The following is a 12,668-nucleotide window of genomic DNA, read 5'->3' on the forward strand; positions in this document are numbered from 1 at the left end:
TTGTGAGGTTTTCACGTATAAAATGTGTAATATTTGACTATTTGTGCTCAATCTATAGTGAACAAAGGCGGTTCCTTTGAAAACTGTTAAATAAGGAAGGCTGACTGTGGAGTTCCTGTCACACATGCTTTTGAATAGGTTCTTCCGCCTTGCTATCACCTACACGGTTATGACTCATACAAGTATGTCTTGCTTACTTGCAAAATGGAAGTAGAATTGTGAGCATGACACTAGAGAAGAAAAGTCATTTTAATTCACTCAATTTTTTTCCAGTTTGCTACGTTTTAGTGTGTGTTGTGTTTTACTGCTGGTTGGAGACGACACCCAAATGAGTGAGATGTTAAGGTCTGGTTTTCTTTGAAACGGCAGCTTCAGTCTTTTGTATGACACTGTCACAGTCCAAATCTTTGTGATGCTGCTGTGTTAGTACAGTAACATAGCACACGAAATGCAGAATTCTGTGTGCTATGAAGGCAGTCTTGATGTATCTCTCTTCTTTCTTTCCAGCTCCTGATGGTCCACCCCAGGATGTTCAGCTTGAGCCAATATCTTCACAAAGCATTAGGGTCACCTGGAAGGTAAATATAAACAAACAAGAATGTAATCTCTGACAGTATTTTTGTGTTTTCCAGCAAACCAGAGGTTCTGATCACTAGCTACAGGGTTATTTGATGGGTGAAGGGTAACATAATAATGTACTTTAAAAAGGTATAAATAAAACAACAATTTAAGTTCAATACTGACAGCAGAGCAAAAGTAGGTATTGAAGTAATGCAGAATGTACAGCAATTCTCAACAACCAAAATAAATGCTTAATGGGGTTTTGCCTTTTTAAAGCATTCAGGAAATGTGAATGCCATCAGATCTTCAGATCTTGCCAACTGCAACACCCAAGTTTATATGCATGAACTTGTTTTAATGTTTTCCCTTTCTTTCATGGTTGTGTGGGTAGGCAGATTGAAAGGCTTTGCTTGCTTTTTTAATGTTGTGTTTGGACGAGATTTTCAAAAGCAACAACAGAGGATAGGCATCATTGGTTTACTCCTGGAATGCATAGATGTCCTTTGTGATTCTGAAGATTTGCCATTACATTTTATAGATGTAGATATGTGCAGACAGCCACAGGACAAACAACATTTTCACATCTATATTTCAACAACTTTGCTTAAAATATGGTTCAATTTCTTAATTCCACACGGCTTCAACTACAATCTAGTGCTCTCATCTCTTGGTGTTTTCTGGAAAGCAGAAGCATATGAAAAGGAAAGCTAGAGTTGAATTTATGTGTAAATGGTTCTCAGGTTTGTGTTTGAAACTAGATGGATTTGTAAGTGTCAGCTGTCTGATATAAGAAAATAAACACAGAAATGAGATCTGTTTTGTGTATATACTTCATTGCACCAGCAAGTCTCATGAACTTAGTATAGAGAGGGATTTACATAACTGGAGTGAGCCTGAAGTGTGAGCTGGTACCCCTGCAACACAGATCCAGATCAGGAAAGGTGAGTCCATGCTCCCAGAACTTTGATCCAATGTGAATGTGGTACCACACACTGTTTAGGCACTGGCTGGACATTTGACTTGGGCTGCAGGCAGTGCTGCCAGTCTGCACACACAATCTGCAAAGAGCATGTAGTCTCCTGTGAACTTCCAAGGTCTTATTTCCACAAACCCAGTCTGTGTTGTATCATGGCTTTTTGAGTAGGTCCTCGTGATGCAGTAATTAATAGCCTGGTCATCTTTATTTGGAGGTTTGTAAAGCTTTTGCCATGGAAACATACGATCGCTTACAAAAGGGATTGTGTTCAGAACCATGCTTATGCTTTAAGTTGACAAACCTTATTTAAATACAGGCGTTGTTAGTAACAGCAAAAGAAGCAGAGAGTAATGTATCTGTTACATTTTATCCTGTACTAAGTTCTATTTCTGCAGTTTACTTCCATCCTTAACCTTCTGCTGAAGTTTCTTTTAGCCCACCTTTTAGAAAATTCCAGTTAAGTGAGCTTTCATAGATGTGTTTAATCCAGTCTATTTAATCCCTTCTCCCTGGTAACCAATGATAGAACACAAGGAAATAGCACAAAGTCACGCCAGGGGAAGTTCAGAGTGGGTGTTAGACAAAAAGTTATTTACTCAGAGTGGTCAAACACTGGTGCAGGTTCCCTAAAGAGGTGGTTGTTGCCCCATACCGGTCAGTGTTCAGAAGTCATTTGGACAATGCCCTCAGTAGTATGCTTTAGCTTTTGGGTAGCCATGAAGCAGTCAGGCAGTTGGATTTGATGTTCACTGTAGCACCCTTCCAACTTAACTGTTCTATTCTATTCCACTTTTATGTGTCTACATATGATGTTGTATCAGATTGATTTTTTTAAACACTCAGTACTTTTGATAGTCTAAAATGGTGCAGAGAAAATGAGAATTAGAAAGAAACTCTTGTTTAGGAAAAAGTATAAGAATAATCATTATTTTTCCATGTAATACTTTATTAAAGAAACCATTCCATTTAGCTGTGTGAAATATTCATTTTGTTCTTTATTCATTGACACATTCACATTTACAGAACGTCATACTTTACAGATGTCATTGGTATACGATTTTAAATATATTGCCTTTTGTGGAAAAAGAAGTAAGATCAAGATCTGAAACTTTTTCTTAATATTCTATCACTATTAATAAAGTTAACAGTATTTTCCCCATGAAGAATTTCATCAAGCATGATTTATTTGTGCAAAGAGTAAATTCAAAATGAAGTTTTGGATTTTTTTACTTATTACTTAGATAGTAATAGAAGGGAACATTTGAATTTTTTGTGGAGCAGAACATTTCAATACTCTGAAGTGACTGAGCTTTTTTATCATTGTGGAATGTTTTGAAGAGAAAAAAAAGTGAAATGATTATATTTTATTTAAAGAAAAAGCCTCTGATCTAAAACAATTATAAAGATGTTTCATGAAAAATTCAAAATTTACTCTTTTATTCCAACTCAGAATGAGAAAGTATATAATTACAGAATTCCAAGTGAAAAGGCTATTCTGGCTCTAGTTCTGCTCTGAGAACATTTCAATGCAGAGTGAATATACAATTCAATTTTATCATTATGGTCCATCTGTTTTACAGTATGATATGTGCACATATGTTTTATAGTTCTTTATTTCATAGTGTAAAAGGTGTATATTCACTTTTTTGGTATACAGTGCAGTATGTTACAGTATTTAGTGTATGTATACACAGTGTTGTAACGTGTACTGCACATGACAGTAAGTAATGGGTGCCGTTCACAAAACTACAAATATCTTTAATTATACAGCGCTTGTGTTTTATATGTTCAGTGTGTGTTTGTGGCACTGGCTTTTGTTCCTATGGTAATGCATGAGAGTGTTCCATTTATGACCTTTAACTCTGAAATGGTTTAGAACTTGAGACCACAACCAGACTCTTGCTAATATTAGAAACAAGAGATTCTTTGCAAACTGTTGAGAATTTGCCAGGTTGTGGTGGAATCCAACATTAACAGAGAGAAGTGATATCCTGGAATATTCAAACTGGTGTCTCCAGACTTTTGCACATTCAGAAAAAGACACTGACCTGCAACATTGCCTAAAAACTCTTGCTGTTCACTACCTTGTCCAAGCTGTTTGTCCTTTAGGCAATTTGAAATGTTTAGATTATGTTAGCTCTGCCTTTTTGCCTCTTCTTTTCAAGACCAACAGTACACTGATAACTTTCTTAAGAAGTTTTTTATTTATAACAAAAGATAGAAGTACTCAAACATGAAACAATTATTCTGTTAGATTCCAGAAAAGCAATTCTAATCCTTGTGGTGTTCCTCAGAAGTAGTTCAAGTCCTGAAACTGCATTTTTTTGCATGCCAAATCCTAATTTGGTCACCTGTGTCTGAGCAGACAGCACTGTGTTTGCAGAGAGCTTATCTGTAACTGAAGAACTGAAGTTATACAGGAGAAATTCTGAAGGTGGCACAAAGGAAGAATGTAAAGTGTCTGGAAAGATAATAATGTCAGTTAGATCCATCCAGTGATACCTTTTAAATATGAAGAAGGTGCAGATTTTTCAGAGCAATGATTTGTTTATAGTGGATAAAATTAAAATTCTGTGCTGGTTTTGTTAGCTGCAGGGAACCTTTGTTCCAGTGGACAAGAAGCATGCTGAAGCAGACAAGTCCTGTTGCAAAAAAAAAAAAATAGTCTAGAGAAAGAGTTCCTCAGTAGATTTAGTTGGGTATAGTAACAAGAGAAATTGCAGCCTGTGCCAGTGAAGTTTCTCTCTCATAAGGTGAATCACTGTGGCCTTCTGTATGGGTCAGTGGAACAAATGAGCTTGTTGTTATCTGGTGTGAATTTGGAAGAAGGTTGATGGATTTGAAAGAGCTTTTTGTCCATGGATTATAAACTGTTCCTTAAAATGTTCATAGTAATTACATCTCATATTCATTGGAATATCAGTCAGGAACGTAAGTGCATATTGAAATGAGTTCACTACTATTTAAATAAAACTATAAAAGGTGTTTCTGTCAATAATGGTCTTTTTCCCTGAGTTGACAATCCTTATTTTACTGACAACAGTTTTTGTTGCAGAATGTAGAGATTATTTCCACTAGTTAAGATACAAGGAATCTTGCATTTGGACTGAGAACTTCCATACATAACTATGGCCAACAATTTTTGTACTGTCCATATTTTTGAAAGCCAGATATCTTACTCCTTGCCTTCACAGCTGTTCATTATGCAAATCCCTGCTTTCCAATTCATTATTGCCTTCAGCCCTCATTATCTAGTCATCTTTCTACACTACACACTGAATGAACACAAGCATATTTCAAAGCAAAGCATAGAAATTTCCTAGAACATCTAACTCAATAAACTTTACCTGACTGCCTTCAACAGATCAATAAATGCACTACTGAAGATTTAGTGAGTGAATGGTAGGGTCTTCTAGCAAAACCACTACTAGTAGGGAATGGCATGCTTGTAATGCAAATGTACTATTAGCAAGTCAACTTGGATTCATCTGATAGGGAAACAAAACATTGCATACTTAAATGTTATCCAGGAATTATTTCCTTTTCACATTTTTCCTTGTATGAAGCATTTAATGGTCTTACTTTCAGCCCAGGAATGCACTGTTAAAGCATCCTGTGTTCAAATTCATATACAATTGTATAATGTTTTGATTTCATGTGCAAGAAGGATTTTTGATTTGTTGCTTAGAAAAAGACCTGCTTGAAGTAGGAAAAAAAAAAAAAGTTGACTTTTTGTGAGTTCCAAAAATTTTAAGGGAACAACTTGATTTTGGAGATATGTATTTAACATGTAATTTTTAATGTCCTGTTTAGGCTCCCAAGAAGCACTTGCAAAATGGAATTATTCGTGGATACCAGATAGGTTATCGGGAGTACAGTGCAGGTGGCAATTTCCAGTTCAACATCATCAGTATTGATACCACAGGGGACAGTGAAGTTTATACCCTGAATAACCTGAAGAAATTCACCCAATATGGCATGGTAGTTCAAGCTTGTAACCGGGCTGGAATAGGACCTTCTTCTCAGGAAATCATCACCACTACTCTTGAGGATGGTAGGTCTTGGCAAACAGCTGTTGTGAGTCACATTATGATTTATTTCCTTTTACCTTGTACATTTGCTGTTCAGTTTGTGATTATTTTAGATGGAATAATGTAAGACTAGGCTTTGCAGATTCTTGATATAGTATACAACTGGATAGATGGATAGGAAGAAGTTAGTCAGTGGCTGTGTACAATTATCATTGCAACTGATGCAGAATCACTCAGGTAAATAAATGCTAACTGTACTGATGGGATATATCCTGTTGTGAATAATATTGGCTAAGACTATAACTTTCATTAAGAAGCTTATTACTCTGATATTTACATATTTGCAAATTTTGTTATCTAATCGTAGCTTTATTGTACACTTTGAGATGGTAGATATAACTCAGAAAGGTGAAGCAGTACTGTTAATTTTGTTGGTTTTATTTTATTGCCAAATTAAACTGCTGGGAAACCAGGAGCTCTTGTGTTATGTAATCTCTTCTCTTGTCAGCCTGAACAGAGATGTGTGTTTTTTCAACAATAACCAGACTAATGAGGAAAAGAAAAGAAAATCATTATTTCAGTCAAAATGCAAGCTTTCTAATCTAAGAAATAATTTAGATATGTTTTTCACACTGTAAAACGCACTTCTCAATCAATGAGAGAGAGTCCTCTAGTGGAAAAAAGAGAATGCTTTCATGTTCAAAAGTGGCTCAGTATTTTAGCGGAGTATAAAAGTAAACTCTACATAATCCTAATAGATGGCATAGGTCAGATTTTCAGTGTATTGAAGCCAGTGCCAGCTAAGAATCTGACTTTTTATATATGGGAAATTGAAAAAATTCTTAGGAACTACAGACTTCGAAGCATATGATTCTTGGAAGGCTGGTTATTTTCAATTTATCCAAATGTTTCTAGGCTTAGACAGATTACTGCAAGATGTCAGAACACAGTACATACATGTATTTTGAATTGTAATGTGTAATATTTTTATCTTAAAAATCTACTTTTCTTAGCAGTATTTTTTTTTTTTTGTCCTTGTTCAGTTTTGGGTCACCCTCAAAATTAAAGATGAGCTTTAAAAAGCAACATCAAAAACTGATACTGGAGTTATTGCTGTAAAGCTAAACAGCCAACACAAAATGCTTTATATCTCATTGATTTTTTTTCTTCAAAATTCTAATGAAAATATTTTATTAATACTTTACCCAGTATTTTTTTCAGGTGGCTGCTTCCTTCCCCTTCATCATACTGATTTGGGGAGATGATTAGATTTTTGCAGAAAGATGGTAATTTGGGACAGAGCTTTAAGAATATTTTTAGATTGTTTGCAAAGATTGGTCTGTATTTTTCATCACTAAAGCATATTTCAATTTACACAAGAAAATAAAAACAACCCACTATTAAAAGACAAGTCTGCAAGAAAGGAAGGAATATCAAAAGTCATTCCAGGGACATCAGCTACACTTGCAGAAATGTGGATTCTACCAAGAATGAGGGCTTTGCACTTCTAACAGTATGTAACTGACAATTAAGCAATGGCTGGTAGGATAGGAATGCAGATTGAAAGTGTAGCCTGAGGGGAGTCTTCTAACAAATATGGAAGAGTGCTCCTTTGTATACTTTTCTTCAAACTGGATACATACATGTGGTAAACATTGAATTGTACATCAAGTTAAATGTAGTTAATATTTTATTTCAGTGCCCAGCTGCCCTCCAGGGAATGTGCAAGCCACTGCCACATCACCAGAAACCATTTCTATTTCTTGGTCAACGCTGGCAAAGGAAACTCTGAATGGGATTCTGCAAGGATTCAGGGTTATATACTGGGCGAATCTCTTGGATGGAGGTGAGTGAATGCGTGAAATGACCAAAAGAGAATGGAGTTACCCTATTAATCTGGTGTTTATCACATGGTGATGATAATTGTGGTTCTTTCTTGTATATTAAATACTAATAGTTTTGAGTTGTACATGCATTTATTACTATTTGCTCTGTTGAATTTTTACAGTTCTAGGGCAATGATCTGTCTTCTTTCTTTGGTATTCATCCATCAAAATGACAGTTCACTCTAACATAGAGTTATCTTGTAAATCCTGACCTCTGTTAGTATGGCAAGGAAAACACAGAGTGGAAGTATAACTCTGGGGACTATTGCTACTTTTGGCAATGTCAGAAATAAGCTAACAATTCTTTGTGTATTTTAAGTTAAAAATAAAACGTATATTAAAATCACGCATAAAAATGTAGACCTGACTTAAAAGTAAATATTTTCAGTGATGCACTGTAGTATTTGGATCGGTTCCTATGTGAATATTATCAATACAAGTCTAATCTCCTGCATGATATCTTACAGCATGATGAAAAAGGATGTTGTTCATGCAGTGCTTAAAACTGAATTTTCATCTTTTTGAGAAGAAAGCTTTATTTTCTGCCCTAAATATGTTCTAAGCTTTTTTTTTTTTTCCCATATGGATTATAGTTCTTAGCTTGTTGAAAAAACAATACATGTAAAGTGCATCATCTTTCTGCAAGTAAATCTGGTTTTACTATGTTTAAACCTATTGCTAGCTGGTATTACTACCATGAAGTACTTTGCAGAAGTACTTGGTTCATATTTTAAAATGAAGATGCTTTATTTTGTTTGTCTGTTTTTCTCAAAAATGGAAACCCTTTATTAATATAATTGATCAATTATTTTAAAATAATTTATTGTCATCTGTCCTTTATAAAAAAATATTTTAAATATTAAATTCTATTCTCTGTATTAAAAAAAAATTAAATGAATTTGAAACCAAGAACGGGTCTGCTTTGAACTGTAAGAAATCCAAATATAAAAGAATCTAGTTTAATTTCTTACAATCCATTGCTATTTTGTAATAAAGCATTACTTCTCTGTTATATTCTTTAAACTTCAAGATATCCACAGTAGGTATCAATAGCTGGCAAAAGACTGACCTTGCCCATAACTCAATTTCCTTCTTACTCTATAGAGCTAGGAGAAATAAGGAATGTCACTACTACACAGCCATCTCTAGAGCTTGATGGTCTGGAAAAATACACCAACTACAGCATTCAGGTGCTGGCTTTCACACGAGCTGGAGATGGAGTGAGAAGTGAACAAATTTTCACCCGCACTAAGGAAGATGGTAAGGAGTAAAGCATTTCCATTCCAACTTCCACAAGAGGCTTGTATGCCTCAATCTTTTAAAGTAATGCAGGTATTGTATATAAACAGAGTGAGATTTCTTTCTGATGATCTTGAGTTAGCAGCACACAGAGTACACCCACATCTTTGAAAACAGTGTTTCCTGGACTCTAGTTCAGATTAGCCAGAGGTTTGTAGATAATTCTCATGATCTGAATATGTTTATTTATACTTTTGTTTTCAGATACCTGAGGGTCTAATAGGAGAATTTTAAGTTTTTGAGTTAATTCAAAATGATTGAAAAGGGGGAAAGAAGAAAAGACTATTCTGGGATGTTCTTATATTACTGAGGCACTTGTTGAAGAAGGTTTTCTTCAACAGAAGAGAAAAACTTCTGCAAAACACCTCTTCTTTTCAAAAGCAAAATGTAGAACAAAGATCACCTGCCTTTGTTCACAGATTAGAACATGGAAAATTTAAGTTTTCTCCCTATCCAGTTTAGATGCTTTGAAAAATCTTTGACATGGATGAATACTTCTGTAAAGACTTCTGAGCATCTGGTTTTGAACATCTGGATGCCATTAGATAAGAATATTTTGTTAGGAATAAAACATTGACAGAGTCCTAGCAATGGAGTTAACCAAATAGGTTTGATTGGAAAATTCTACTGTAAATTTTTTCAAGGAAATTAATCAATGGATTTTTCATTACTACACATCCAGTTTACTGAATGTATTTGATTTTTTATTATTGTTATTTTTAATGAGATCTACGAAAGTGCCAGTGAGAGCAGGTTCAGTGATTAACTGACTTGGTGAATGTTAAGAAGTTTTTCCAACAGAATACTAAGGGAATCATTCTAAATTTTACATCCATTAGAAGACCACATGGCTGTAGCTGTAGATGTATCCAGGGACTGTAGTGTAAAGATTGAGCTTATAAACTTTTTTATCATGTTAAGAATTTGCTTATTTTGCTTCTTATTCTATTTCAACATACTTTATACAATTCATTATTTTGATCAGAGTTGTGTTAACATTAAAAAAAAAGAAGTGAATGCCTTGTAGCTGAGAACTGTGAGGAAATTTAGGCATATGGCAGTACTGGTTAATGTAGGCCTATTACCAACACTCACTAAACATAGTCATCACTGAGATCCTCAGTCAACTTATAGGAATGGCTCTGTGTAAAACTGTCACAGAGTCTGACTGTCAGAGTCATCTAGTCTGAAACTGCCAAGGCCAGCCTGAGCTGTTGTAGACTTTACTCTCTTAAACACTGATCCCACCCTAAAGTCTTTTTATTTTCTCTGAAAATAAAAGCTCTCACTCCAGAGCCTTGAGACTGGGAGTTAAACCATAGGCAGACTTATGCCCTACTCTGCTTCAGGAGTTCAGGGGCAGCTTACAGAAATACAGTTCATGTTACAGATGCCCTGCAAGCAGCAAGAATGTACTTACTGGCCTATACCTTTGAACAGCATTGCAGCCTGGTGCTTTATGTGTTAAACTGATGTGCTGGTCCTGCTGCCTGACATCTCAAATTGGCCAGAGAGACCAATGTTGGGACAACATATTTCCAGAAATCCGTAAAAAGCCCCACAGTAGAAATAACCTCTGGCCCTTGGGTTGTCATTTCAAGGTACAAATGCCATAAGGGCTTTTTGGGAAGCCCCTGTGCTTGTTCCTTTTGAGTTAAAAAATTAAAGGGAACCATTAGGCACCAACATTTGCTTGAATGTGGATAACATCTGGGTTCTGTATGAAGTTCTTCCAGCTTTTGAAATTGAACAGATGACAGAATTGGTGCCTGCAGTGTCTCTATCTCTTATCTGGAACAACAGAAGAATGTTTTAATGCTCCTGAAAGTTTCCTTACATTGGGCCAAGACCACCCCACTGCACTAAAGAGCACTGCAGCCATCACAGATGCTTACTAAGCTTTTCTCAAAAAAATTACGGGGATGGGGACTTTATAGTCTCCCTAAATATCCTGGACCAATGAAGAAACATCCCACAAAGGGCTACAAAGATGGTGAAGTTTTTAGAGGGAAAGATGTAAGACTAGTGTCTGAAGTTCAGAGCAGAGGAGGCTGAGGGGAAGCCTCATGGCAGCCTACAGCTCCTCACACTGCACAGCCACAGGGCCAGAGGGAACAGCATGGAGCTGCGTCAAAGGAGGGACAGCTGAAGGTTAGGGACAGGGTCTGCACCAGAGGACAGTGGGCATGGAACAGGATGTCCAGCACAGTGGGCTCAGTCCCAGTTGCCAGAGTTCAAGGAGTGTTTGGACACCACTCTCAGACACAGTTTGAATTTGGATGGTCTCTTGTAGAGCCCAATGTTTGACTTGTTGATCCTTATGGGTCCCTTCCAACTTGGGTTAGTCTACGATAATACAATCTCCATTGCTAAAAAGTGTATTGAATACTTCCTTCTGCTCTTATGGCCAAGGAGCCCAATGAAGGGTTGTGGTGCCTGTCCTTCCCTGAACATCTTCTCTGATCCGTTTCCAGTTTAAAATAGTCCTGAAATAGTAGAAGATCCACATTTTTTATTTTTTCTTAACTCTCTTCTGCCTAGTTTGCTTTTCTCTAAATTTTGGTGGCTCTTTTAATTTCTCTGTTTCTGAGATCAAGACAGGCCCTGAGATCTGGAAAACCCATACCATCTGCCTATGTTTGGCTGCTGTGCAATGGCTCATTTCTTATCTTTAATCCCTCTGGCAGTGAAGCCACAGAGCTGTTCAGCAGTAATTCACCCTGAGGCAGTATGACTAAACTTTTCAGATGTTTTGTGTTGCCTCACAGTGATTCCACTCATTAAATCTTTTGTCCAGAAAAACTAAACTGAAAGGTGTTACTAAAAAATGGAGTGATTTCATGTTTTGCTTCAGCTTCACCATTTTTTACTAAGAGCAGTAAAAGTGGAATACGTAAGAGGCTGCCATTAAAAATAAGCTAAAACCCAACTCCCATATCTGAACATCCTTAAGGCTGTGGAAGTTAAATGGAAAAAGAGCATTCCTACTGACATCTATAAATAACCGGTAGGTGCCTTGATCCTCAGGAAGATCAGTAATTTCTTCTGTAGTATTCTAAGGAAAAGAGACTCCCATAAAGGATTATTCAATAGGGCTAATTTCAGCACATCCAAAAGATTGTACTCTGAATTTGGTTTTGAGCATTTTCTGAGAAAGTGGAATACAAATAATTGCAATCTTTACAGATATTAGATGTAGAAATCTTATATTTCTACTACCAGAACTTCTTTCATTAAGACTGTGACCCAAGATATTCCATTCTCCTGTAATAAAAATCTGTAAATCTGAGACCTTTTTAAGTGGCTGCCAAGCCTTCCATATCATTATTACTACAAGACCTTATCACACCATTGATTTTTTTTCCTTTTTTCATTTCTTTTTGGATTAGAGAAAACTTTTCTTTGTAAAATTGATGGTGCAGCAAGATCCCTTGCTGCTTTTGAAAGGCAGATCGTGGCCTCCTGTCACTTCTCTGGTGCTGTTTGGTTTGGAGACATCAGGCTGAAATTTCTTTTGCAGGTCTGAAATCTCCATTGTGGCAAAATAGGAGTATTCCAGGGAGTAAAGCAGTCAGCCTGAATGAAATGAATTGAAGCTTTGATTTCTTGTAATATTTTATACTTATTTTAGACACCAGGGGTCAGACAGCACTGCTGATCAGCTTATGAAATGAGAATAGTTCTAGCAAATAGGAGGGAATGAGCTATCTCTCAATGTGATCATATTTTGACTTTTGTCTCATTTTGGTCGTGGTGGTGGTGTCATTTTCTCTTGAAGTTCCCCTTGGCAGAAATAAAAGTGAAGGAGAAATGCACATTTTTAAGAACTGATTATGTTTTTGTCCCTTGCCCTTTATACTTTGGATAGTTTTTAACAAGCTGGTTCTCTTCTTCACCCAAGGAACTATTCTATTA

The 12,668-nt window shown here is 36.2% G+C and overlaps 1 protein-coding gene across 1 annotated transcript in view; it reads left to right on the forward strand.

Annotated features, from left to right (window-relative positions):
- DSCAM (DS cell adhesion molecule) overlaps positions 1 to 12,668 on the forward strand; it is a 435,055-nt gene that overhangs the window by 341,447 nt on the left and 80,940 nt on the right. Inside the window, exons 16-19 of the mRNA XM_065741676.1 lie at positions 508 to 578; positions 5,351 to 5,591; positions 7,268 to 7,414; positions 8,559 to 8,714. Coding sequence (XP_065597748.1) covers positions 508 to 578; positions 5,351 to 5,591; positions 7,268 to 7,414; positions 8,559 to 8,714 — 615 coding nt within the window. The remainder of the gene's footprint in view (positions 1 to 507; positions 579 to 5,350; positions 5,592 to 7,267; positions 7,415 to 8,558; positions 8,715 to 12,668) is intronic.

The sequence above is a fragment of the Cyrtonyx montezumae genome, unplaced genomic scaffold, assembly GCF_038088225.1.
Source record: "Cyrtonyx montezumae isolate F1298 unplaced genomic scaffold, pur_monq_1.0 scaffold_3, whole genome shotgun sequence".
In the NCBI taxonomy this organism is placed as follows: Eukaryota; Metazoa; Chordata; class Aves; order Galliformes; family Odontophoridae; genus Cyrtonyx; species Cyrtonyx montezumae.